The sequence below is a fragment of the Sus scrofa genome, chromosome 9 (assembly GCF_054392235.1).
Source record: "Sus scrofa isolate SSC_HxYL_T2T_F1_AM1 chromosome 9, Sscrofa_HxYL_maternal_Yorkshire_Landrace_v2.0, whole genome shotgun sequence".
NCBI classification, from domain to species: Eukaryota; Metazoa; Chordata; class Mammalia; order Artiodactyla; family Suidae; genus Sus; species Sus scrofa.
The window spans coordinates 32,359,991-32,386,674 of NC_139391.1; the positions used below are offsets into that span (position 1 = coordinate 32,359,991).

A 26,684-nucleotide genomic window follows, 5' to 3' on the forward strand; every position below is an offset into this window, starting at 1 on the left:
GACAGAAAGGACAAGATGGCGGAGGAGTAGGGGGACACGCTCGCCCTCTCCCACAAACACAACAAAAAAAGCACATCTACAGAAGAAATGACTCGCACAGAACAACAACCAATCGCTGGCAGAGGAACCTAAACTCCAATAACGGCAAGAAGTTCATGACATTATTGGGCAGAACGGGAGAAAAGAGGAGAGTGAGAGAAGGTGAATCCGAGCGGGACGGGCGCTCCCGAAAGGGAACTGCGGAGGAGAAAGGGATCCCGCACCCTGGAAAGTCTCCTACCGGGGGAAAGATCGAACGAACCGGAGGAATCTCCAGATGCAGAGAAGAGTGTAGCAGTAAGTCGGAGTACGGAAAAACGATCAAGAACCCAACGGACCATCTGAACTACGGGCACAGTCACCATAAATTGAGACGCCTGGGTGGGGGCTGGGCACCGAATCCTCGGCTCCAGAGGTTAGTCCCCGGGAAAGGGCCGGGGGACGCCTGGGTGGGGGCTGGGCACCGAGACCTCAGCTCTGAAGGTTGGTCCCCGAGAGGGGGCCGGGGGACGCCTGGGTTGGGGCTGGGCACCGAGACCTCGCCTCCGAAGGTTAGTCCCCAAGAAAGGGCCGGGGGACGCCTGGGGGGGGGCGCTGGGCACCGAGACCTCGGCTCCAGAGAATAGTCCCCGGGCTAGGGGGGCGGGGAAGAGCGGAAACTGCTTGGGAGGTCTCTAAACCATTTGACGGGGCAGAGACTGCCTGGGAGACTAGAAAACAAAGCTGTCGCAGAGGAAGGGAGCAATACTCTAGGGGCGGGGAAGTGGAAAGCCGCCTCAGAGGGAACCTGGGAGAAGAGCCTGGTCTGCGCCCGTGCTGGGGACGGGAGAGAAGAAGGGGTGGGTCCCCATAGAATACCCCCCACGCCACAGCAAGCTTAAAGGCCCGCTAGCTAGCAGAAAGCTGTGCTTCCCAGTGCATTCCCTCCCCCCACCCCCGCCACCCCCTACGCTCTCACCGAACCTGGGGCTGCCTGCCATCCAGGAGGGCTGGCCTCAACAATTGCCTGAAGCCTACCACCGCAGGGGCTCTCCCTGCACAGGCCTGCTTGCCCTTTGGAGGGGCTACACTTCCACAGAGCAGCACCAAACACCACCAGCCCCCTAGAAAAGGCCTGCAGCCCAGAAAAGCTAGAACAAGCCTAGCCAGGCCGTGAATAGATCGACCTAATTCTCCGACGGTTTTTCTGAGACGGGCTCCCCCGGGGAGGAGCCTCTTGAGTCTCCAAGGGCCTTGCTACACGCCCAAGACCCCAGGGGGTGCTAAGACCTAGTGGACCAGCTGCATAGGACTGCCAGCTCCAGGCAGGACCCCCTGCAACCCAGAAAAGCTGCAACAAGCCTGGCCGAATTGGGAAAAGATCTCAGACGGTCTTTCTGAGTCAGGCTGTCCTGGGGAGGAGCCTCTTGAGTCTCCAAAGGCCCTGCTACCCGCCCAAGACCCCAGGGGGTGCTAAGACCTAGTGGACCAGCTGCATAGGACTGCCAGCTCCAGGCAGGACCCCCTGCAGCCCAGAAAAGCTGCAACAAGCCTGGCCGAATTGGGAAAAGATCTCAGACGGTCTTTCTGAGTCGGGCTGTCCTGGGGAGGAGCCTCTTGAGCCTCCAAGGGCCCTGCTACCCGCCCAAGACCCCAGGGGGTGCTGAGACCTAGTGGACCAGCTGCATAGGACTGCCAGCTCCAGGCAGGACCCCCTGCAGCCCAGAAAAGCTGCAACAAGCATGGCCGAATCGGGAAAAGATCTCAAACGGTCTTTCTGAATCGGGCTGCCCTGGGGAGGAGCCTCTTGAGCCTCCAAGGGCCCTGCTACCCGCCCAAGACCCCAAGGGGTGCTGAGACCTAGTGGACCAGCTGCATAGGACTGCCAGCTCCAGGCAGGACCCCCTGCAGCCCAGAAAAGCTGCAACAAGCCTGGCCGACTTGGGAAAAGATCTCAGACGGTCTTTCTGAGTCGGGCTGTCCTGGGGAGGAGCCTCTTGAGCCTCCAAGGGCCCTGCTACCCGCCCAAGACCCCAAGGGGTGCTGAGACCTAGTGGACCAGCTGCATAGGACTGCCAGCTCCAGGCAGGACCCCCTGCAGCCCAGAAAAGCTGCAACAAGCCTGGCCGACTTGGGAAAAGATCTCAGACGGTCTTTCTGAGTCGGGCTGTTCTGGGGAAGAGCCTCTTGAGTCTCCAAAGGCCCTGCTACCCGCCCAAGACCCCAAGGGGTGCTGAGACCTAGTGGACCAGCTGCATAGGACTGCCAGCTCCAGGCAGGACCCCCTGCAGCCCAGAAAAGCTGCAACAAGCCTGGCGGAATCGGGAAAAGATCTCAGACGGTCTTTCTGAATCGGGCTGCCCTGGGGAGGAACCTCTTGAGTCTCCAAGGGCCCTGCTACCCGCCCAAGACCCCAGGGGGTGCTGAGAACCAAGTGAAATCTGCTACCATCGTGGGGTGGACCTCCCAGTCCTGTCTGCCCTCAGGAAGTCCTCCTTTGCTTCAAAGAAACACTGTTAGTCCCATCAACACTCCAGAAAAGCCACACTGCCTCAAAAAAAGATTGACCAACAACGACAGCCCTCAGGAAATATTCCAGGGCAGTGACAAGGCAAACACTACCCGATAACGGAGAGTACAACTCCCTCAGGAGAAAGAAGACAACAAGCAAGATGAAGAAGCTGAGAAACCACCCCCAGTCAAACCAACAGGAGAACTCACCTAAAACAGTCAACAATGAAACTGATCTCTGCAGTCTGACAGACCTGGAGTTCAAAAGAGAAATAGTGAAAATACTGAAGGAATTAAGAGAAGATATGAACAGCAATGCAGATACCCTCAGAAAGGAGCTAGAAAATATAAGGAGGAGCCAAGAAAAACTAGAACATTCATTTGCAGAGATGCAAACTGAACTAGGGGCAGTAAAAACCAGAATGAATAATGCAGAAGAACGAATCAGTGATATGGAAGATAGAATAATGGAAATCACTCAATCTGGTCAACAGACAGAAAACCGAATCAAAAAACTGGAAAGCAATATAAGAGACCTATGGGATAATATAAAACGGGCCAATCTACGCATAATAGGAATTCCAGAAGGAGTAGAAAAAGATAAAGGAATGGAAAATATATTTGAAGAAATTATCGCTGGAAACTTCCCAAATCTAAAGGATACTGGATTCAAGATACAAGAAGCACAGAGGGCCCCAAACAAACTGAACCCAAACAGACCCACACCAAGACACATCATAATAAAAATGGCAAAAGTTAGTGATAAAGAGAGGATCCTAAAGGCAGCAAGAGAAAAACAGAATGTTACCTACAAGGGAACCCCCATAAGAATATCAGCTGATTTCTCTACAGAAACACTACAGGCCAGGAGGGAATGGCAAGAGATATTTAAAGTGCTCAAAGGAAAAAATATGCAACCTAGAATACTTTATCCAGCAAGAATATCATTTAAAATAGAAGGGGAAATAAAAATTTTTCCCAACAAACAAAAACTTAAAGAATACAGCAACACAAAACCCAGGTTAAAGGAAATATTGAAAGGGCTTCTCTAAACCAAAAAGAAAGGAAGGAAAGGGAAGAAAAAAGAAAAGAAAAAAAAAAAAAGAAGAAGAAGAAGAAGAGGAAGAACTAGGACTGAGGAAGATACAATCAGAGAGCAGTCACTCAAATAAGCCAGCATACAGATTTAATCATGAACATGCTTCAAACAAAATAAAATTAAAAAGAAAAAAATAAAAGAGTCATCAAAACCATAAAATGTGGGCAAGGGATGTTAGGAGGTAAATAATCCTTTTTGTTTGTATGTATGTCTCTCTTCTTAATTTTAATATAATAATGAAGTGTTTGAACTTACAGGACCATCAGGCTAAAACAAACAATTATAGGAAGGGGTTAGCATACTTAAAAAAACAGGGCAACCACAAGCCAAAACCAAATATTGCATTTGCAAAAAATGAAAAAAAAAATACACTCAAGCAGATAATAACAGGAGACCATCCAACCAAAAAAAAAAAAAAAAAAAAAAAAAAGAAGAATGGAGAACCATAGAATCAACTGGAACACGAGGATCAAATGGCAATAAATAATCATCTATCAATTATCACCTTAAATGTCAATGGACTGAATGCCCCAATCAAAAGACACAGAATGGCTGAGTGGATAAAACGGCAAAAACCTTCAATATGCTGCCTACAAGAAACTCACCTTAGGACAAAAGATACATATAGATTGAAAGTGAAAGGCTGGGGAAAAGTATTTCATGCCAATAGACATGACAGAAAAGCAGGAGTTGCAACGCTCATATCAGACAAAATAGACTTTAAAACAAAAGACATAAAGAAAGACAAAGAAGGACACTATTTAATGATTAAGGGATCCATCCAAGGAGAGGATGTTACTATCATCAACATATATGCCCCAAACATAGGAGCACCCAGATACATACAACAAATATTAACAGACATAAAGGGAGATATTGATGAGAATACAATCATAGTAGGAGACCTAAATACCCCCCTCACATCAATGGACAGATCCTCTAGACAGAAAACCAATAAAGCAACAGAGATCCTAAAGGAAACAATAGAAAAGTTAGACTTAATTGATATCTTCAGGACACTACATCCAAAAAAATCAGAATACACATTCTTCTCAAATGCTCATGGAACATTCTCAAGAATCGACCACATATTGGGACATAAAGCGAATCTCAATAAATTTAGGAGCATAGAAATTATCTCAAGTATCTTCTCTGACCACAATGCCATGAAATTAGAAATCAACCATGGGAAAAGGAAAGAGAAAAAACCTACTCCATGGAGACTAAACAACATGCTACTAAAAAACCAATGGGTCAATGAGGAAATCAAGAAGGAAATTAAAAACTATCTTGAAACAAATGATAATGAAGACACAACCTCTCAAAATCTATGGGATGCTGCGAAAGCAGTGCTCAGAGGGAAATTTATAGCAATCCAGGCCTTTCTCAAAAAAGAAGAAAGATCCCAAATTGACAACTTAACCCTCCACCTAAATGAATTAGAAAAAGAAGAACAAAGAAGTCCTAAAGTCAGCAGAAGGAAGGAAATTGTAAAGATCAAAGAAGAAATCAATAAAATAGAGACTCAAAAAACAATAGAGAAAATTAATAAAACCAAGAGCTGGTTCTTTGAAAAGGTGAACAAAATTGATAAACCCCTGGCCAGACTCACTAAAAAGAGGAGAGAAAGAACCCAAATCACCAAAATTATAAATGAAAAAGGAGAAATCACAACAGATACAGCAGAAATACAAAAAACCATAAGAGAATACTATGAACAACTATATGGCAATAAGTTTGACAATCTGGAAGAAATGGACAATTTTCTAGAATCTTACAGCCTGCCAAAACTGAATCAAGCAGAAACAGACCAACTGAACAGACCAATCACTAGAAATGAAATTGAAGAGGTCATAAAATCACTCCCTACAAATAAAAGCCCAGGACCAGATGGCTTCACAGGTGAATTCTATCAAACATATAAAGAGGAATTGGTGCCCATCCTCCTTAAACTCTTTCAAAAGGTTGAAGAAGAAGGAATACTCCCAAAGACATTCTATGAGGCCACCATCACCCTCATTCCAAAACCAGACAGAGATACCACCAAAAAAGAAAACTATCGCCCAATATCATTGATGAATATAGATGCAAAAATTCTCAACAAAATCTTAGCCAACCGAATCCAACAACATATCAAAAAAATTATACACCATGACCAGGTTGGGTTCATCCCAGGTTCACAAGGATGGTTCAACATACGCAAATCAATCAACATCATACACCACATTAACAAAAAAAAAGTCAAAAATCATATGATCATCTCAATAGATGCAGAAAAAGCATTTGACAAAGTTCAACATCCATTCATGATCAAGACCCTCGCCAAAGTGGGTATAGAGGGAACATTCCTGAATATAATCAAAGCCATTTATGATAAACCCACAGCAAATATAATCCTCAACGGGGAAAAACTGAAAGCCTTCTCACTCAAATCTGGAACAAGACAGGGATGCCCACTCTCACCACTGCTCTTCAACATAGTTTTGGAAGTCCTAGCCACAGCAATTAGACAAACAAAAGAAATCAAAGGCATCCATATAGGAAGAGAAGAGATCAAACTGTCACTGTATGCAGATGACATGATTCTATACCTAGAAAACCCTAAGGACTCAACCCCAAAACTCCTTGAACTGATTAATAAATTCAGCAAAGTGGCAGGATATAAGATTAACATTCAGAAGTCAGTTGCATTTCTGTATACCAGCAATGAAGCATTAGAAAAGGAATACAAAAATACGATACCTTTCAAAATTGTACCTCACAAAATCAAATACCTCGGAATACACCTAACCAAAGAGGTAAAGGACCTATATGCCGAGAACTATAAAACCTTAATCAAAGAAATCAAAGAAGATGTAAAAAAATGGAAAGATATTCCATGTTCCTGGATTGGAAAAATCAATATTGTGAAAATGGCCATCCTACCCAAAGCAATCTACAGATTCAATGCAATCCCTATCAAATTACCCATGACATTTTTCACAGAACTAGAACAAACAATCCAAACATTTATATGGAACAACAAAAGACCCAGAATCGCCAAAGCAATCCTGAGAAACAAAAACCAAGCAGGAGGCATAACTCTCCCAGACTTCAAGAAATACTACAAAGCCACAGTCATCAAAACAGTGTGGTACTGGTATCAAAACAGACAGACAGACCAATGGAACAGAATAGAGAATCTGGAAATTAACCCTGACACCTATGGTCAATTAATCTTTGACAAGGGAGGCAAGAACATCAAATGGGAAAAAGAAAGTCTATTCAGCAAGCATTGCTGGGAAACCTGGACAGCTGTATGCAAAGCAATGAAACTAGAACACACCCTCACACCATGCACAAAAATAAACTCCAAATGGCTGAAAGACTTAAATATACGACAGGACACCATCAAACTCCTAGAAGAAAACATAGGCAAAACACTCTCTGACATCAACATCATGAATATTTTCTCAGGTCAGTCTCCCAAAGCAATAGAAATTAGAGCAAAAATAAACCCATGGGACCTCATCAAACTGAAAAGCTTTTGCACAGCAAAGGAAACCCAAAAGAAAACAAAAAGACAACTTACAGAATGGGAGAAAATAGTTTCAAATGATGCAACTGACAAGGGCTTAATCTCTAGAATATACAAGCAACTTATACAACTCAACAGCAAAAAAACCAATCAATCAATGGAAAAATGGGCAAAAGACCTGAATAGACATTTCTCCAAGGAAGATATACAGATGGCCAACAAACACATGAAAAAATGCTCAACATCGCTGATTATAAGAGAAATGCAAATCAAAACTACCATGAGATACCACCTCACACCAGTCAGAATGGCCATCATTAATAAATCCACAAATAACAAGTGCTGGAGGGGCTGTGGAGAAAAGGGAACCCTCCTGCACTGTTGGTGGGAATGTAAACTGGTACAGCCACTATGGAGAACAGTTTGGAGATACCTTAGAAATCTATACATAGAACTTCCATATGACCCTGCAATCTCACTCTTGGGCATCTATCCGGACAAAGCTCTACTTAAAAGAGACACATGCACCCGCATGTTCATTGCAGCACTATTCACAATAGCCAGGACATGGAAACAATCCAAATGTCCATCGACAGAGGATTGGATTCGGAAGATGTGGTATATATACACGATGGAATACTACTCAGCCATAAAAAAGGATGACATCATGCCATTTGCAGCAACATGGATGGAACTAGAGAATCTCATACTGAGTGAAATGAGCCAGAAAGACAAAGACAAATACCATATGACATCACTTATAACTGGAATCTAATATCCAGCACAAATGAACATCTCCTCAGAAAAGAAAATCAATCATGGACTTGGAGAAGAGACTTGTGGTTGCCTGATGGGAGGGGGAGGGAGTGGGAGGGATCGGGAGCTTGGGCTTATCAGTCACAACGTAGAATAGATTTACAAGGAGATCCCGCTGAATAGCATTGAGAACTATGTCTAGATACTCATGTTGCAACAGAAGAAATGGTGGGGGAAAAACTATAATTGTAATGTATACATGTAAGGATAACCTGACCCCCTTGCTGTACAGTGGGAAAATAAAATTTAAAAAAAAAAAAAAAAAAAAAAAAATATTGTTTACATATCTTCATTATTGTGAATAACAATGAATATGGGAATGCATATATTTCTTGAAGATACATAATTCATTTACTTTGGATGTACACTCAGAAATGGAATTTCTGTGTCACATGGTATTTCTGTTTTTAATTTTTTAATAAACCTCCATGATATTTCCATCCTGGCTGCACGAATTTACATTCCCAACAGTGTTCAAGGAGGTATCTCTTTTCTCTATTCTTTGCCAACATTTTTTATGACCCGTATTTTTGATAATAGCAATCCTAACAGATGTTAAGTGATATCGCATTGTGGTTTTAATTTTCACTTCCCTGATGATTAGTTATGTTGAGCACCTTTCTTTTTTTTTATTTTTTATTTTTTTGTCTTTTTGCCATTTCTTGGGCTGCTCCCGCAGCATATGGAGGTTCCTAGGCTAGGGGTCGAATTGGAGCTGTAGCCGCTGGCCTACGCCAGAGCCATAGCAACGCAGGATCCGAGCCGCGTCTGCGACCTACACAACAACTCACAGCAGTGCCGGATCCTTAACCCACTGAGCAAGGCCAGGGATCGAACCCACAACCTCATGGTTCCCAGTTGGATTCGTTAACCACTGAGCCACGATGGGATGTGGCTTTTCCATGTAACTGTAGCCATTTGTATTTCATCTTTGGAAAAATATCCATTCCCTCCTTTGCCCATTTTAAATTGGATTATTTAATTTTTGCTGTTTACTTATATGAGTTTCTTATGTATTTTAGATATTAACCCCTTATTAGATATATGGTTTACAAAAAATATTTTCTCCCATCCAGTAGACTGCATTTTCATTTTGTTAATTGTTTATTTTGCTGTGCAGAAGAAGCTTTTTATTCTGATGTAGCCTACTTGCTTATTTTTGCTTTTGTTGTCTTTGCTTTTATTGCCTTTGCTTTTGGTGTCATAGCCAAATAATTGTTGCCAAGACAATAAAAATGTCTTCAGTCCTTCTTTGTAAATAATTAAATCTGTGTTTCACAGGAATGCATTCCCTATCACTAATCCTTCTGTCATTCTGGATGAGTTTTCTTCCCTCTGGATTCAGTTTTGCAAATCTCAATTTGGGATTGCATATTGATTTTCTTCTCTGTTTGGTAGAATCTTCTTGTGAAAGTTAGGCTGGAAGAGTATGAAAAATCTACTTACCTTTCCATATGCACTTTGAATCTAATGTATTTATGGCAATATTTACTTGTCTTTTCAGACTATCCACCAATCAGATTACCATTTTCAATGATATATTACAAAAACCATTGCACAGTACTCAGACAGCCCTGTTTTGTTCTTGCCCTGATTAAATACAAAATGATGGTCAGATTTTTGAGCCTGCTACAAAGTTGAAATGTGATAGACAAGAACAGAGTGGACTTTTATCAAATTGCTCTACTGGAAACATCGTGATTTTTCTTCCAAGGGAAAGAATAATTCTTTGTCCATTTGCTTTACTGGAGTTATAATAGAGTAGTTAGCACAACATTCTCCAGCTAAGATTGAATGATAAATGGTAAGAAAAACATTTGGACTATGTACAGGTTGATTATAAAATAAAAAATATGCTTCTGCTCTTTTTTTTTTTAAATAGGAATGCCTAGAAGAGAGGATATCTCTTGAAAATAAAATAACAATTAAAAGGAAATGTTTTCTTGAAATTGAGAAAAAAGTAAAAGTAATTAGTACAACAAATAGTTGTTGTTTCCAAGTGGTAGACATTATGCTAAGTACATAGAGATAAGAAAATCCAGTCTTTGTCCTTAAAAGGCTCATGGCCCATTGGAGGAGACACAACACTCAATTTTATTTTACTTGGTACGATTTTGATATTGTACTTAGACATGTAAATGAAAAATGAGGAAACACAGCAGAAAGAATATCACCACTTATTGAGGTGGAATTTAGGAAGCTGTTCCACATAATGTTATATCCTAGCTACAGTTAGAAGGCTGAACTGGGGTTCATTAAGTTCTTATGGTAAGGGCTACCTAATGGTTGAAAAAGTATTTCATACAAGAAGAGAGATATGTGCAGAATTATGAAATAGTCTGTTATACTTAGGAGTTCAGAAACAGGTTAGTGCTGGTAGAGTATAGAACCTCAAGGACACCAGGGTGGAGAGACAAAAGACTCACTGGGGACATAGGAAGGAGAGCTCAGGTCATGATGTGTCTTAGGTTTTAAGATAGAAGCTTAGATTTTGCTTTTAGGACTATTCAAATTTTGGATACATATTAATCACCTGGGGGAGCTTTTAAAAATTCTATATCCCATTTCCAAAGATTTTTATTTAATTTGTATGAGATAGGGAATGGGCACCAGTATTTTTTTAAAGGCCCCCAGTGTTTTTATTTGTTTGGTTTTGCATTACTTTTAACTAGCAGCCAGGATTGAGAACCATTCCTTAGTGATGGTTAGTCAGTAAAGGGTAGGATATACACTCACATGTATATCGTCAGCAGTTCGTTTTGGCCATAGACTCGAGGAGATAATTTGGATTCAGGGGTCATAAAGAAAATAAAGGAAACAATTCTATCATTAGCTGCTAATCCATGTAATTTCACTGTGGATGGACACTTGTTGTCTCTGAACCTCAGTTTCTGCATCTGTCAAACTGGGAATCAAGTAATATCCATATAGCACAATTGTCATATAATTATAGATGTGAGAGCTATGATTAGGTATGAATCTTCTGGCATAGAAGCAGTCTACAATTTGAAATGGACATTGTTCTTGAGTGTGTATAATCATTACACCCAGCCAGTTATGAGATTTCCTTTTCCATTTTGCAAGTTCTACTTCTCCTAAGAGAGATCAATATAGAGAGATGGTTTCTCTTCTTCCAATAGACTCTGTTATTTTTGAAAGTAACTTCGGAACTGCTATAGTCACTTTGCTATTGAGAAGAAAAAGCTTATTCTGTGTACTTGAAGACAGTGTTCAGGATGAAATGGCCAACCTTTGAGCTCACACTATTTCTGAGTTTATTGTTATATGAGATAACATATTTCCTTATTGTTTTGCCAATTTGAATGTGTTCTCAGGTGGCTGTCGGGTAAAAATGCTGAACCCTAATCACTTGATGTAGGTCCCCAGAACTTTGTCTCTTTGGAGAAAGAATTTGGCAAAGAGACTGAAGGTAATTAAGTGAGGCAATTAAGTGTTTATTTGAAGAGAGAAGAGAGAGAAGATAGGTGCAGAGAAGATACAGGCACAGGCAGACTAGGTGGGGAGTGGGTGGAAAGGGAGAGAGAAAGACAGAGACAGACAGAGAGAAAGAGCAAGAGAGGAAGGGGGCGACATGTACTTTGGAGACCCTTTAAGTCACTTGTGTGGGGGCGGTCCTTCCAGGCTTCCTCTGGCCAATCATCTTGCTTCATATGGCTTTGGCCTGACTCAGAGCCCTGCTCTCAGGATGGATTTTAGCACAAGTTGATAAGAAGTACTATGGTTTGGTTCCCCTCCTTTCTTAGACTCCTAAGGAACTTTGCTGTGAGTGTATAATTCTGGAGGTCTCCTTGACCTCAAGAATGAGAAATAGATGATCTCTATCTTTTTTCCAAGCAGGATGCAGCTTTTATCTTGAAGTTATCTGTCCACAGGGAACAGATTACAGTTGCTCAGCCTAGGACCCATCTATCTCGTGCTTCAAATGCAGGAAAAAAAAAAAAAGTGTAAACTGTGGATCAAAAAATAAGATCATTCATAGAGCAACTACTCAGCTTATTGAAGGCAGACTTAATTTTATCTTGAGCTTGAGCAGTTTGACTAAATGAAAACAGACCCAAGGAGTCTGCCCTAAATCTGATTTAAACTTTTTAAAAATGGAAAATTGATTCCAGTTAGATGAGAGAAGTTCCAGGTCTGTAATGGGGCATTAAGGACTCATGGGGGGAACTGTGAATTCCGTTGAACCCTAGGTCCCTGGAGGCACTATGGCTATACTTTTCTAAGTATGATGGGAATAACAGCCTCTAGGGAAATCATGTGACGTAATGCAAAACACAAGCTGTAGGGGATTGCTGATGCAGTTTAACTCTGTATCTTTCTAATTGTGTGATATCTGAAAGGTATCTCTGAGCCTCATTTTCCTTGAATGTAGCAGAAAGAAAATATTAATCACCTCAAAGATCTGTTGTGAATATTAAATTAGGTATTTTCACTTAGTTCATTACATGTTAAACAATAATGATAACAACAATAATATTGGTGGAAATAGCCATTTGTTGAATATTTTTCCCAGTTATTGAGAAATCGCTTTTAGCATTCTTTTTTTTTTTTTTTTTTTTTGTCTTTTGTCTTTTTAGGGCCACATATGTGGCATATGAAGATTCCCAGGCTAGGGGTCAAATCGAAGCTGTAGCTGCCAGCCTACACCACAGCCACAGCAACATCAGACCTAAGCTGCATCTGCAACCTACACCACAGCTCACCACAACACCAGATCCCTGACCCACTGAGCGAAGCCAGGGATCGAACCCACAACCTCGTGGTTCTTAGTCGGATTCATTTCTGCTGCACCACAATGGGAACGCCCACTTTTAGCATTCTTTTTAAAATATATTTTGGAGTATAGGTTAATCCCAACCTCCTGTGTTATCCCTCCTCCTCCTTTCCTCTTTGGTTTGTTTTCTATGTCTGTGAGTCTACTTCTGTTTTGTAAATTAGTTGATCTGCATCATTTTTTCAGATTCCACTTTCTCTGCCTGGCTTATTTCATTTAGTATGATAATCTAAAGGTCCATTCATGTTGCTGAAAATAGCATTCAAAAAATGGGTAGAAGATCTAAACAGACATTTCTCCAAAGAAGACTTACAGATAGCCAACAGGAACATGAAAAAATGCTCAGCATTGGTAATTATTAGAGCAAGGCAAATCAAAACTACAATGAGGTATCACTTCACATCAGTCAGAATGACAACCAAAAAGTCTACAAATAATGAATGCTGGAGACAGTGTGGAAAAAGGAATCTCCTACACTATTGACGGGGATGTAAACTGGTACAGTCACCATGGAGAACCATATGAAGGTTCCTTAAACAACTAAAAATAGAGCTACCATATGATCCACAAATCCCACTCCTGGGCATATATCCAAAGAAAATGTAATTCAAAAATATTCATGCACCCCAGTGTTCATTGTAGCATTATTTATAATAGCCAATACATGAAAGCAACTTAAATGTCCATCAACAGATGAATGTATAAGGAAAATGTGGTACACATATATAATGGAATATTACTAAGCCATAAAAATGAAATAATGCCATTTGTTGAGTATTTAAAAGGAGATAGAGGAGCCATATTTGGCAGTGGACACTTCCCCTAGACATTTCAGACTAAACTTAGTGCCCAAAGCTATGTCTGCACAGACTCAATCCCTGTAATATATGTTTGGAAGCATGAGCTGTCCTCGTCTTTAAAAATTATAATTAGCTAAAATGTAGGAGCATCTCTTTTTCAGTGTAGAATTTCTGCAGGAAGCTTCTTATATAAAAAGCAGACATTTTTGTAAGTAGCATGATAACTTCACACAGGAAAAAATTAGTACTAAAATTAACATGCATGAATGATTACCTTTCAACTTGAGTTTTGCCTTCTTTCCTTAGACTAACAGCCTGAATTTCAGGAATTAAGGAGTTATCTTGTAGTGATTAATGTCCCACATGCTTAAAAAATGCTCAGACTCTAAGAATGCAAAAATAGAAAGATGAGATGGGAAAATGGAAAATAACTGTCTTTAGAATAAAATGGTTAAACTATATTTTGGAAGCATGCTAGGGCAGATAATATAAATATATGATTAATCTTTAGAATAAGAAAAGATATTTAGAAACAAATTTACTTAGGAATTAGGCTGGATGATAATTAGTCTTTATCTTTCAAAAAGATATGCAATTGAGTTTTAAATCAAAACTAAGCCAAGTTTTAAGAACAGAAAAGTCTGGAATGAGGGGTGTTGATGGACTATTAAAAGAAAAAGGTAAAAGTAGCAGATTTAAGGAATGAGCTGCTTCCTCTCAGGATTGTTCCCAGCCTTCCTTTTCATTGTCAACACAAATCTAATCTGGTCAGAATCCTTACTCAATTTAACTCCTGGGTCATGTTACTCAGCCAACTCTATAAAAATCCTCAAATTATGTTAGAGTTGTCCTCAGAGCCCTGCCACTGCCTAGCTGTGTGCATGGCACTCATAAACTCTATTCGGCTCCTGCTGAATGTATTTTATTTTAACTCTGCTCTGTAGGATAAATAATCTCATTGTGTAAAACTAAAGAAGTGAATCCAGGATTTTGTCTTTAAAATAGAAGGCAAATATAAAAATACAAGAATTAGAAAATAAATATTTGGTAAACAATGTCATCATTTATTACAGGTGTTTCTTTACTGCTATAATTTTTAAAATCTTATTCCTGTGGGAATAAAGTTCAGGCATTATTTAGTAGAACAACTGTACCTTTGAGATCAATAACATTTTCAACTGACTGTAAGGATGCTATGATTAAGATGAGTATCTATTGAAGGACTTTGTTTTGAAAGAAGCCTGTATGACCTACCTAATGCATTTTTTTTTAAAAAGTATGTATTTTGCAGACTCATAAGTAATATCAATTAGATATTCTTGTGATCTCCAAAGTTTTATATCTAGTTCAACTCCATCACTTTACTAATGAAGAAAAAGACTGTGGCACAATGGATTAGGTGGCATCTCTGGAGCGATGGGATACAGGTTTGATCCCCGGCCAGGCACAGTGGGTTAAGGATCTGGTGGCTTGGATTTTACCACTCACCCAGGAATCCCATATGCCACAGGGTGGCCAAAGAAAGAGAGCGAGATGAATAGAATAAGATCATACAAATTCTGAGTGAATCAATAGCCCACATTTCCTAATACTTAAAAGCCTTTCCAAAATAAAGTGTACGCTGATTTTACAAAATAGAATGAAAACTTAGGTGAGTTCTTGAAGCCTCACCAGTGGTTCTTGAACTTTAATTGAAGCTAAGCTTAATATACAAGAGTCAAAGTTACTTATCTAGGATTTTATCATCAGAGAACAATTATTTTGTGAGGTACTGAACTATTTTCCAAAAATGGAAATGTCTTTGGGAGATATGAAGTGGAATGTCAGTAAGTTATTTACAATTTAGTGTGATTCTTTTTTTTTTTTTTTTTTTTGGCTTTTTCTAGGGCTGCACCTGCAACACATAGAGGTTCCCAGGCTAAGGGTCTAATCAGAGCTGTAGCCACCGACCTACGCCAGAGCCACAGCAACTCAGGATCCGAGCCACGTCTGAGACCTACACCACAGCTCATGGCAATGCCAGATCCTTAACCCACTGAGCAAGGCCAGGGATCAAACCTGCAACCCCATGATTCCTAGTCTAATTTGTTACCACTCAGCCACAACGGGAACTCCTAGTGTGATTCTTTTTAACAATGCATCTCCCCACTGCCACCCAAACATCAAGCATAAGTTAAATTATCTTTTTCTTTTGGGGAAAGATATTTGATAGTAACGTGGCCAGTGTGAATGGATGATTGTAGATTATTGAAAACTGTCAAGTGATGGCAGATTCAGGTCAGTAGCAGAAAGCAGTTGATCACATAGTAGATAGGGGAGTGTGGGGAACAGAGACCTGAGAAATGAACTTCAGAAGAGGAGAGGGACATCTTGGTCTCCTTGACAACTCTACAGAAATGGTCCTTTATCCCTTCACTCTAATAAATTAGACCCCAATATTCCTTCTAAACCAAACTGGTAAATAGTGGTCCAACACTAAAACATTCCAGTATATCACTAATGTCCCTAGGCTTAGTTTCAGCTGTGGCAAAGCCCTGGTGGGCTGAGCAGAAAAGCATCTTCAAGAGGTCAAGCCAGGTCTTTAGGATGAAGGGGCTCTTCAGGGAATTGAGTGAGTGGTCCAGGCAGCGTTTCTCATCCTACCTGCCCTGGCATGTTCTGGTGTGAATCTGGTATGGCAGTTGATGGCGCTTGAATCCTTTCCCATCTGAAACCCCAACCTCAAGATAAGAACCAGGTGTCCTGATCTGAAATTCATGTGAAGATATCCTCACCTAGTCTGAAGGCTCTGACCTATACTTCTCTCTCCCCCAGCTTCCATTTCCAAACCACTTTTCAGCCTCCTCCTCCAAATGCTCTCCCCTCAAGCTGCCCACAGTCTCTCCGGATTTCTTCTAAATACATCAAGCTCTTCTCCTCCTCAGGGCCTCGCAGCCACTGGCTCTCCCCCGTGAATTACTCCTTCTCCAGCCCTTTGCATGACTTGCTTTTTTTAGACTGAAATACCATTTTTCTTGACTGCCCTGTTACAGAAAGTGTTTTCTGTTTATTTTCTTTCTCAGGTCCCTTTTAATTATTTAAATGCCTTAAAGGAAAGAAATCCAGTCTCTAACTGTGTATTCTCTGGCCTCCTCTCGCTAGAAGGTAGGCTGCCTAATAGGCTGTGCCTTGCTTACTATTGTTTCTGTCTTGCCTACCACATGAATACCTTTCCTAAAACACAGATACTGTACTGGTTTTCATGAGAGTTAGGTGGGGTAGATCTCAGCTCCAGAAACAGCCAGGCTGCCACTATGCTATGGAAGATGGCCAGCAGGATTTGCAGATTTGCCTTGACAGAGGGGCAGGTGAGAATCTCCCTCAAGGCATGAAAAAGGGCTGCAGCAGAAGGAGCCTGCATTTTCCTCAGGATAGAGCTAGATCTCTTTTCCAAAGCTAGCTCAAGCCCTTTCATGAGGCTCCAGAATTTTGCCCTGTGCGAAGGGCAAAAAAAAGTCTGAAAAAGTGAAAGAAATGTAGTTTGATTAAATGTTACTTGAGGATTATTATGTCCACAAAAAAACAAACAAGTAGCTTTATGGAGCCTGTGTGACACCTGAAATTTAAGAATTGCTATCTCAAGACTGTAATCTCCTTGAAGGAAGGAATTCTGCCTTATCCATCCCTGTAGCATAAAGCCCTGGACAAAAGAAAAATGATCCATCATTTAAAAAATACTAACTGCTCCTAAATACTACTGCTAATACTAAATTAAATACTAACCACTCCATCCAGCACGAGAAGGCTTTCAAGAATACTCTCAACAGCTGGGAGAGGAGTTCCTGTTTTGGCTCTACAGGCAGATTAAAGACCTAATGTCTCTGTGAGGATGTGGGTCCAATCCCTGGCCTTGCTCAGTGAGGGAAGGATCAGGTATTGGCTGTAAGCTGCACCATTATAGGTGGCAGATGCTTTTGGGATCTGGCATTGTCAGCACTGTAGTGTAGGCTGGCAGCTAAAGCTCTGATTCCACCCCTGGCCCGGAAACTTCCCTATGCCTTAGGTGTGATCCTAAAAAAATATAAAGAGCTGAGAGAAAACATTGGTTAAGTTTAGTTAAACCTGACATGACTATTCCTAAGGTAATAGCCATTCCTAGCTTCCTATTCTCCTTGATATTGGAATTGAATTAATCATGGGGAACAAAGGTGGGGGCAGGGCAGGAAACAGTTTACAAGTGCTTCCCGTATAGCAAACCCAGATCTACATGCATTCCTTCCAGTATGATGTAAGAATTACACAAGCCAGTCTACAATACTGTTATTATTTTTTCTGAAATTGAGATACAGAGTACCTACTTTCTCATGATCCCAAAGCTAGGAAGTCGCAAGGCTGAAATCTGAAATGAAGAAAGGTTGTCTGACTTAGAAAAAAGTTCTATTTCCATTGTAAGACGCTTTCAATAAAACACTCTGAGAAACTGCAGAAATCATTCACATGCTGGTAGGACCCCAGGGCTCCCTTCAGAATGGCTTCCTTTTTTAAAGGGACTGCATATTTAAAAGGGTGATATTTGGACCAAAGAAGAACTCTCCAATAGAAGAATCTCAGGCAGAGAAAAAAATTCACAGCCTGCTGTACAGGTCACTCACATCCTGGTGAGAGGAAGCCAGAGAATAAACCAAAAAATCCATTAAAACCTGGAATTATTCCCTTTAAGGTATTAAACAGTGGCAGGAGTTCCTGTTATGGCGCAGCAGAAACGAATCCGACTAGGAACCATGAGGTTGCAGGTTTGATCCCTTGCCTCGCTCAGTGGGTTGAGGATCCGGTGTTGCCATGAGCTGTGGTGGCTGTGACAGAGGCGGCTCAGATCCCGCGTTGCTGTGGCTCTGGCACAGGCTGGCGGCTACAGCTCCGATTGGACCCCTAGACTGGGAGCCTCCATATGTTGTGGGTGCAGCCCTAAAAAGACAAAAGACCAAAAAAAAAAAAAACCCACAAACAAACAAAAAATCCACAGTAGTAGAGAAAGAGAATGAAGAGAAAACATTTTCTAAATAGGGCCATCAGGGGAAATGATGTCTGTACAAATTTGGGGAGGAGCATGTGCTTCTATGCTTATAAAGTGGCACTCACCTGATCTTCACATGGGCCAGTCCTCAAGCTTCACCATTTCTTTTCTACAACTCTTATTTTACATCTTATTTCCTCTAGTTATTCAATATTTCTAGTACCTGGTGGTTTTTGCAGTTTTTAAGAAATGTTATTATCCAATGTCTTGAAATGCTATTAAATGGCATTAGTTTTTGTTTTCTTTTTTTTTCCCCGCAGATACAAACCTTGACTAAAGCTCCAAATTTGTGTTTTGACCATGTGACTGCCCGTGGTAAGCATGCCAGATGTTGTCCCAACCTTTGTTGTTTCCTCTTTAAGGATCAGAGTGACAAACCTGGCAATTAATCCAGGTTCGCAGAGCCCATGTCAAGGTGTTTTATTTGAAACTCAACTAGGTCACAAAATAATATGTAAGTCAAAAACTGAGTTTCTAAAAAGATCAGGGCACAAAGATAGAGACATATCAGTTATGAAAAGCATCTCTTAGAAGTCACTCCACAGCATTTCCGTAAGCTCAGCAATGCACCACATCCTGTTATAAGAGTGACAGACCCAAAAATCTAACTATTTTTATTCCCACATCCATTATCTCTGTCATTTCCAGAAAGGTCCTCTGAGATAAGTACCCTTTAAATAAGAAAAGTAACTGAGGCAAAGCAAGATAAAGCCACAACTAAGTTCCAAAACCTGAACCCATATGAATCTACATTCTCTGGAGCAGGATAAGCCAGAGGTGGAGAACACAGATGCTGGAATCAGACAGCTATGTTTGAGTCATGCCTCCATTAATTATTAATCAGAGATTGGGCAAGTTCCTTCGCCACTTCATGCTTTGGTTAAAATAGGGGTACTAGTTATCACTATTTTAAGGATTACGTGAGGATTAAAAAATCATGATCTATGCTGTTGCTAATTATTATTATTGGTCTGTCTCCAGGTCCATCATTCTTTCCAGTTCACTTCAGCTGCAAGTGAGCAGTCTTGCCACAGGAAGTAGCTTCAATCCAGTTGCTGGCGAGGGACCATCTCGCCATCTCCCACAGCGCCTGGTGCAGACATCTTTATTGTTACTGCAGGAGACATTGACGAGGAACAGCACTGTTTTTCTCCAAAACTGCATCACAAAATAAGAATGGTATTTGGTTCTGTCTTTAAGCGTAGATGAATGTGAACATATCTTCCAGTCTTGATGCCTCTAAAACCAAGATATTGTATTTTTACCACCTGTTCAGAAAGGTATATGCCTTAAGCATGCAAGGCCCCCAGGATGGTTCCTTTATAATTCCTACAATAGAGTAAATCCCCCTCCCTTCCAAAGGAGTAAATCCTCAACCACAAGTAACTGTGATCCCTCTGCGTACAGAAAAAGAAAATTGGGCTTCTTTATAAGAGCACCATGAGACACAGTAAGTCATGGTCTTGGGGCTGGCAGAGGGCAGGGACTAGATCTAAAGTGATGTCTGGAGAAGTGGTGGGACTGGTAGAGCAGGGGCTTGTGGCAGGTCCCCAAGGCAGCCCTGAATAAGGAAGAGGGGGACTTTTTTTTTTTTGTCTTTTTGCCTTTTCTAGGGCCACTCCTGAGGCATATGGAGGTTCCCAGGCTAGGGGTCTAATCGGAGCTGTAGCCGCCGGACTACACCACACTCCATAGCAACACCAGATCCGAGCTACATCTGCAACCTACACCACAGCTCATGGCAGCACCGGATCCTTAACCCACTGAGCAAGGCCAGGGACCGAACCCGCAACCTCATGATTCCTAGTCGGATTCGTTAACCACTGCGCCATTACGGGAACTCCCCAAAGGGGACATTTTTAAGGCACCTGCACCAAACATGGGATAGAGGGGCTCAGGGCCAAGGTTAAGACCTGATCATTCAGATAATACCTGAGCAAGAGCAGGTAACTGCCTTTTAGCCTATGTCTCAAATAAGATTCAAATGCTTCTCAGACATACAGAGAAGTCCCAGGGTATTAAGACTTGCAGGACTCTGTGTGGGTTGCTTCTAAAACCAGAAGGAATGCAGTAGGCTTGCCAAGAGATGAGCTGCCCCTGCCTGAAAGCAGAGGAAAACAGTTCTCTTTATTCTTTCCTTCTCCCATAGCAAAATGAAAGTACACCCAAGGCCATGGAGACCTGTTCTGCAGGACAGCATGACCTTTCATGCTCAAGCCTGGGCCAGGAAATAAGGCAGAACCTGCCACTTAAGCTATATATCCCGTTTGGGAAAAATATTTTCTATTTAGATTTCTAGAAAATGCCATGTTGCGCACTTGTGTATTTTTAAAAAGCTTCTCCTTGTTTAAAATTTTATTAATGCAAACATTTGGATATGAGATAGAGACAGATTTTTAAAAGATGAAATTTAAAACAGTGTTCCTTTGCCTAATAATTTAGTAGCCTCTGCAATGACTTTTCAAAAAACACACACAGAGTTAAATTCCTTCGCCTAATTAATTTCACTTTTTGTGTCAAAGTCAAAACTAAACTAAAGATGGTTTAAGCATTCTAGAAGATTCTAGGAAATCAGTTTTTAGATTCATTTAATGACTTTTTTTTTTTTTTTTTTTTTTAATGGCTGCACTCGCAGCACATGGAAGTTCCTGTGCCAGGATTTGAATCAGAGCCGCAACTGTGGCAAAACCAGGCCACGCCTCTGCAGCGACCCTAGCTGCTGCAGTTGGATTCTTAACCCACTGCAGCACCAAGGGAACTCCAAATGACTTTTGTCAAATGTTGGCTTTGGTGATAGTGAGGCTCCATATATATCAAAATGAATTTTAATAGGACAGTGACTAAATTAAAATTTGACCAAAGTGAATAATTGAAAATGGTTAACTATCATTCTGTTTTTTATAAATGGCAACAGAAGATAAAGAGGTGAGAGGATCCCAAATACTAAAAATAGGCCATTTCATTCTTTCATTCTGCACATCGAAAATGTTATGTTGTTGATGTAAATAATACAACCCTTCCTTTGGAAATTGTTCTAAAGATAAGACTATCATGTTGATCTTACTGTATTTTTAAGAGGAAACAAAAAAATTATTCATATGCTGATGAAGCTATGTTATCGCCGACATTATGAATTATTCTGAAATACTTAAATTGCTCGTGGGCATCTCTCCCCACTGTATGCAGGAGTTTTACCTCAACACTCTGATAGACCAGCAGTGCCTTCTGCATGGGCTGCTGATGCAGCAGTTGGCATGGACATCGGAGAAAAGATTCAGAGGATGGAAACTACAAACACTGGGACATGAAAAAAATACCACTAAAGCAGCTGAACATGCTGACGGCAACCTCAAAATGACTTTTTTGCCAGTTTTTGCTAAATTACACATCTTTCCAAAGACATCCTACATCAATCAGCATTCAGATTCAACAAGACTAATATGGGCCAAGACAACTGTCAGGCATGCTCATGTATTTAGCACATGTAACTCCCACTACAAACCTTTGGAGTAGGCTTGATTCCCACAGTAACCCAGCTGAGAACTGGCTTTGCTTTCTTGCTTTGGAGTCATAGCATCTCGTATATGCCAATTGACCTGTATTAGACAAGGATTTTGTTTTGCTTTGTTTTTCTTACTGCTTTTTAACCATAAAACCCAGGCAGACATAAGCAACGGTTCTCCACCTGGGGTGATTTGACCCTATTGTTTACCTCTTTTATTTTTTTATTGAAGTACAGTTAAGATATTATATGAGTTTTAGGTATACAACATATTGATTCAATATTTTTATAGATTATACTTCATTTAAAGCTATTATAGAATATTGGCTATTTTCTCCATGGCGATATGTCTTTGCAGCTTATTTATTTTATAGTTAGTAGTTTGTACTTTTTTTTCACTAGCCACATCCACAGCATATGCAAACTCCTGGGCCAGGGATTGCAACCTATACTGCAGCAGTGCTGAATCCTTTCACCCACTGTGCCAGGCCTGGGGTCAAATCCATGTCTCCACAGCTGGAGCCACTGCAGTCAGATTATTAACCCATTTTGCCACAGAGGGAACTCCAGTAGTTTGTATTTTTAAACCCCTACTCCTAGCTTACCACCCCTCCATCGCTTCCCTCTCAATACTGAATCACCAGTTCATTCTCTATAGTTGTGAATCTGTTTGTATTTTGCAATGTTCATTCATTGTTTATTTTTTATATTTTTAAGATATTGCTTTTATTTTTTATTTAATTAGTTTATTTTTATTATAATTGATTTAGAATGTTCTATCAATTTCTGCTGTACAGCAAAGCGACCCAGTCATACATATATATATGTGTGTGTGTGTGTGTACACATTCTTTTTCTCATTCTTTTTATCCTTGAGAATATGATATAAACTGATTAGAACCAAGTAGGCCCAAGATGGCAGATCTAGTTCAGTGGAATCCTAGATCAATGGAAGAGGATAGAAAGCCCAGAAATAAACCACATATTTATGGTCAACTAATCTGTGAAAAAGGAGGCAAGAATATACAGTTGAGAAAGAAAGTCTCCTCATCAGTGGTGCTGGAAAAACTGGACAGCTACGTGTAAATGAATGAAATTAGCATATTCTCTAACACCATGCAGAAAAATAAACTCAAAGTAGATTAAAGGCCTAAATTTAAGATACTATAAAACTCTAAGAGGAAAACATAGAACACTCTTTGACACAAACCACAGCAACATCTTTTTGGATCCACCTTTTAGGGTAATGAAAATAAAAACAAAAATAAGCAAATGGGACCTAATTAAACTTAAAAGGTTTTGCCAGCAAAGGAAACCATAAACAAAACAACACAGAACGAGAGAAAATTTTTGCAAATGAAGCAACCCAGAAGGGATTAATTTCCAAAATATACATACAACTCATGAAGTTCAATATCAAAAAAAAAAAAAATCAAAAAATAGAAAAGGAATTCCCACTGTGGCTCAGCGGATTAAGAACCCGACTGGTATCCATGAGGTGAATTCAATCCCTGACCTTGCTCAGTGGGTTAAAGGATCCAGTGTTGCTGTGACAGCTCAGATTTGGCAGTGCTGTGGCTGTGGCATAAGCCAGCAGCTGCAGCTCTGATTTGATGCTAGCCAGGAACCTCCATATGCCATGGGTATGGATCTACAAAGACACATGCACAAAGGAGATCTAAGTAGACATTTCTCCAAAGAAGATGTATAGAGGGCCAAAAAGCATATGAAAAGATGCTCAGCATTGCTAAAATTTAGAAAAATGTGAATCAAAACTACTATGAGATACCACCTTACACCAGCCAGATGGCTATCATCAGAAAGTTTACAAACAATAAGTGCTAGAGAGGGTGTGGGAAAAGGAAACCCTCTTATACTGTTGGTAGGAATGTAAACTGGTGCCATCATTATGGAAAGCAGTATAGAGGTTCCTTAAAAAACTAAAAATAGAACTAACATATGACCCAAGAATCCCACTCCTGGGCATCCATCCAAAGAAAACTATAATTCAAAAAGGAGCATGCACCCTAATGTTCATTGCAGCGCTGTTTACAATAGCTAAGACATGGAAGCAACCTAAATGTCCATTGACAGAGTAATGGGTACACAATGGAATATTACTCAGTCATAAAAAAGAATGAAATAATGCCATTTGTAGCAATATGGATGGACCTAGAGGTTATTGTACGAAGTGAAGTAAGTCAGAGAATGCCTAATATCGTATGATACAAGAATGATACAAATATGTGGAATCTAAAAATGATACAAATGAACATTATAAAACAGAAACAGACTCACAGACATGGAAAACAAATGTATGTTTACAAAAGGGGATAGGTGGACGGAGGGATAGATTTGGGGTTTGGGGATTAGCGTATGCACACAATTGTATATGGAATGGATGGCCAACAGGGACCTGCTGTATGCACAGGGAATTCTACCCACTATTCTGTGATAACCTATATGGAAAAGAATCTGAAAAAGAATGGATATATAGATGTGTATAACTGAATCACTGTTGTATGGAAGAAATTATCACAACATTGTAAATCAACTATACTTCAATAAAACTTGAATAGAAAAAATATCTATTGAATTTAAAATTCAATATTAATCTCATCTCTTCCTCTATTCTTCTTGTTAGTTGGGTGGAGTTAGGGGAGGGAGCTTGTTGCACTCTCAGCTTCGGTGAGACCAGAGGAAGCATGGATTTGCTTTTCCTCTTTCTTTAAAGTTCTAACTCCCAAACTATGCCAGGCAGATAGCATTTTTCCTTCCCTCAACCATGCTGGTGGTTGTTTCAGTGCTCTCTCTGTTGGTTGTTGCAGTTTCTCTGGCTAATGCTGGCTAAGCCCTTTCATTTTCTGGCTTCTACTTTGTTTAGTTTTGTTTTTTCGCCACCTGTGGCATGTGGAGTTCCCCAAGGCAAAGGATCAGATCTGAGCTGCAGCTGCAACCTGTGCGGTAGCTGCAACAACACTGGGTTCCTAACTCACTGTGCCAGGCCAGGGTTTGGTATTGAACCTGCATCTTGGTGCTCTAGAGATGCCACCAATCCTGTTGTGCAACAGCTAGAGCTCCCTACTTCATTTCTGGTTTTTTTGTTTGTGTGTTTGTTTTGTTTTTAACAGAGAGAGGTACTACTCCATCCTTCAGTTTTGGTTTCCTTCTATTTTTACCACTCTATCTATATCCTCCTTCTGCCTCTTGACTCTTCCCATCTTTTATTTGGAGAGTAGTTGGTAGCAGTCAGTCACAGGGATCATCTGTTGTCTCAGAATAGGCCTCTTTAAGGTGTGGACAGCCTTCTGTAGAATGGCTCATCAATGTCGGATAGGTCTTAAAGGGAGTTCTCATGGGCTCAGTGGGTTAAAAGCCTGGCATAGTGTCTATGAGGATGCAGGTTTGATCCCTGGCCTCTCTCAGAGTGCTAAGGATCTGGCATTGCCACAAACTGTGGTGTAGGGCACAGATGTGGCTCAGATTTGGCATTGCTGTAGCTGTGGTATAGGCCAGCAGCTGCAGCTTGGATTAAACCACTAGCCTGGCAACTTACATATGCCAGAGGTGCAGGTGTAAAAAGAAAAAAAAAATCAATGTCAGGTAGGTCTTGAGGACCTACAGTATCAGGGAGGGTGTGGTACCATGAAAATGTGCCACCCAGATCTCCTGCTGCAGAGAATATGATTGACCGGTGGCATTAACTGCCACCCTTCTGAGTGGCATGCTAGGACCAGGTTTCCCATGGTTTCTTCCAACTAATACAGAAACATGGTTAAGGAACTAATGCAAGACTATTCCTAAACAACAAGACTTTTAATAGGCATATTTTCTTGAGAACATCAAATTGGCCAACATTTTCATAGAACTGTGCTGCAGTCTGAAGCTCTTACTACTCACTTCCCTTTGCTTTCTCAAGATCTCCTCACCTTCACAGGCTTCAGACTTGTATATAGGCCAAAAGGCTCTCCCTGCCTTCTGTGGTATCTTCCCCTTAATTCTTAATTGGCATCTCCTCCATTAAATCAAATCCCATTTTGACATATGCTTCTCACTGGAGCAGAACTAACATAAGTGGTGAAAAATGCAGTAAGGTGGCATCTGGGACTGGCTTGCTCATTGCTCTGTGACCAATAAGGATGCTGTCATGAGTGGTGTATAGTACAGAGGTGTTTTCTGGCCTAAGGTGGTATTGCAGGTGCTAAAGATTTCACAAGTAGTGACCTGGGGAAGCTCCCTGGTGGAGGGGAATATCTTGGTTGGTGCAAGATTCAAGCTTTTGAAAAATATGAGAGTGCAATGTCTGTGGAACAAAGTTGGTCAGTGACTGCTAAACTATGTTGATACCCTGCACAAGGATAATGGAAAACTGAGTACTTTTAACAGGCATTTAAAAGTAAGTGTGAGAACCAGAGGGCTTTATTAGAACCTTTTTTCCTACGATGGGAGGGCTGACTCTGCTAAGAAGCTGACCAGAGATCTGACTGCTGAAGCTGGAGCTCCTAAGATATAGACAATAGTGAGATAGCTTGGAAAAGGTCGAGACTCTGAAAAATCAGATGAGGGCCTTGGGA

General features: G+C 40.8%; 1 protein-coding gene across 2 annotated transcripts; it reads left to right on the plus strand.

The window, feature by feature from the left end:
- LOC102166056 (uncharacterized) lies at positions 1-23,437 on the plus strand. 2 transcript variants are annotated; one of them, XM_084975804.1, is made up of 4 exons: positions 1-454; positions 18,870-18,924; positions 19,591-19,788; positions 21,796-23,437. In XM_084975804.1, exons 1-2 carry the CDS (start codon positions 156-158, stop codon positions 18,880-18,882), a joined length of 312 nt encoding a protein of 103 aa, XP_084831930.1. In that variant the 5' UTR covers positions 1-155; the 3' UTR covers positions 18,883-18,924; positions 19,591-19,788; positions 21,796-23,437. The 2 variants fall into 2 exon arrangements, 1 of the variants encoding a protein (XP_084831930.1); XR_014815102.1 differs by lacking the exon at positions 1-454 and adding an exon at positions 16,618-16,700 and having other exon boundaries at positions 19,591-19,911; positions 20,382-23,437.
- The last annotated feature ends 3,247 nt before the right edge of the window (positions 23,438-26,684 follow it).

Bases quoted from the DNA above. Each gene is read 5' to 3' on its own strand.
- LOC102166056 (XM_084975804.1), top strand. From the start codon at position 156: ATGACATTATTGGGCAGAACGGGAGAAAAGAGGAGAGTGAGAGAAGGT.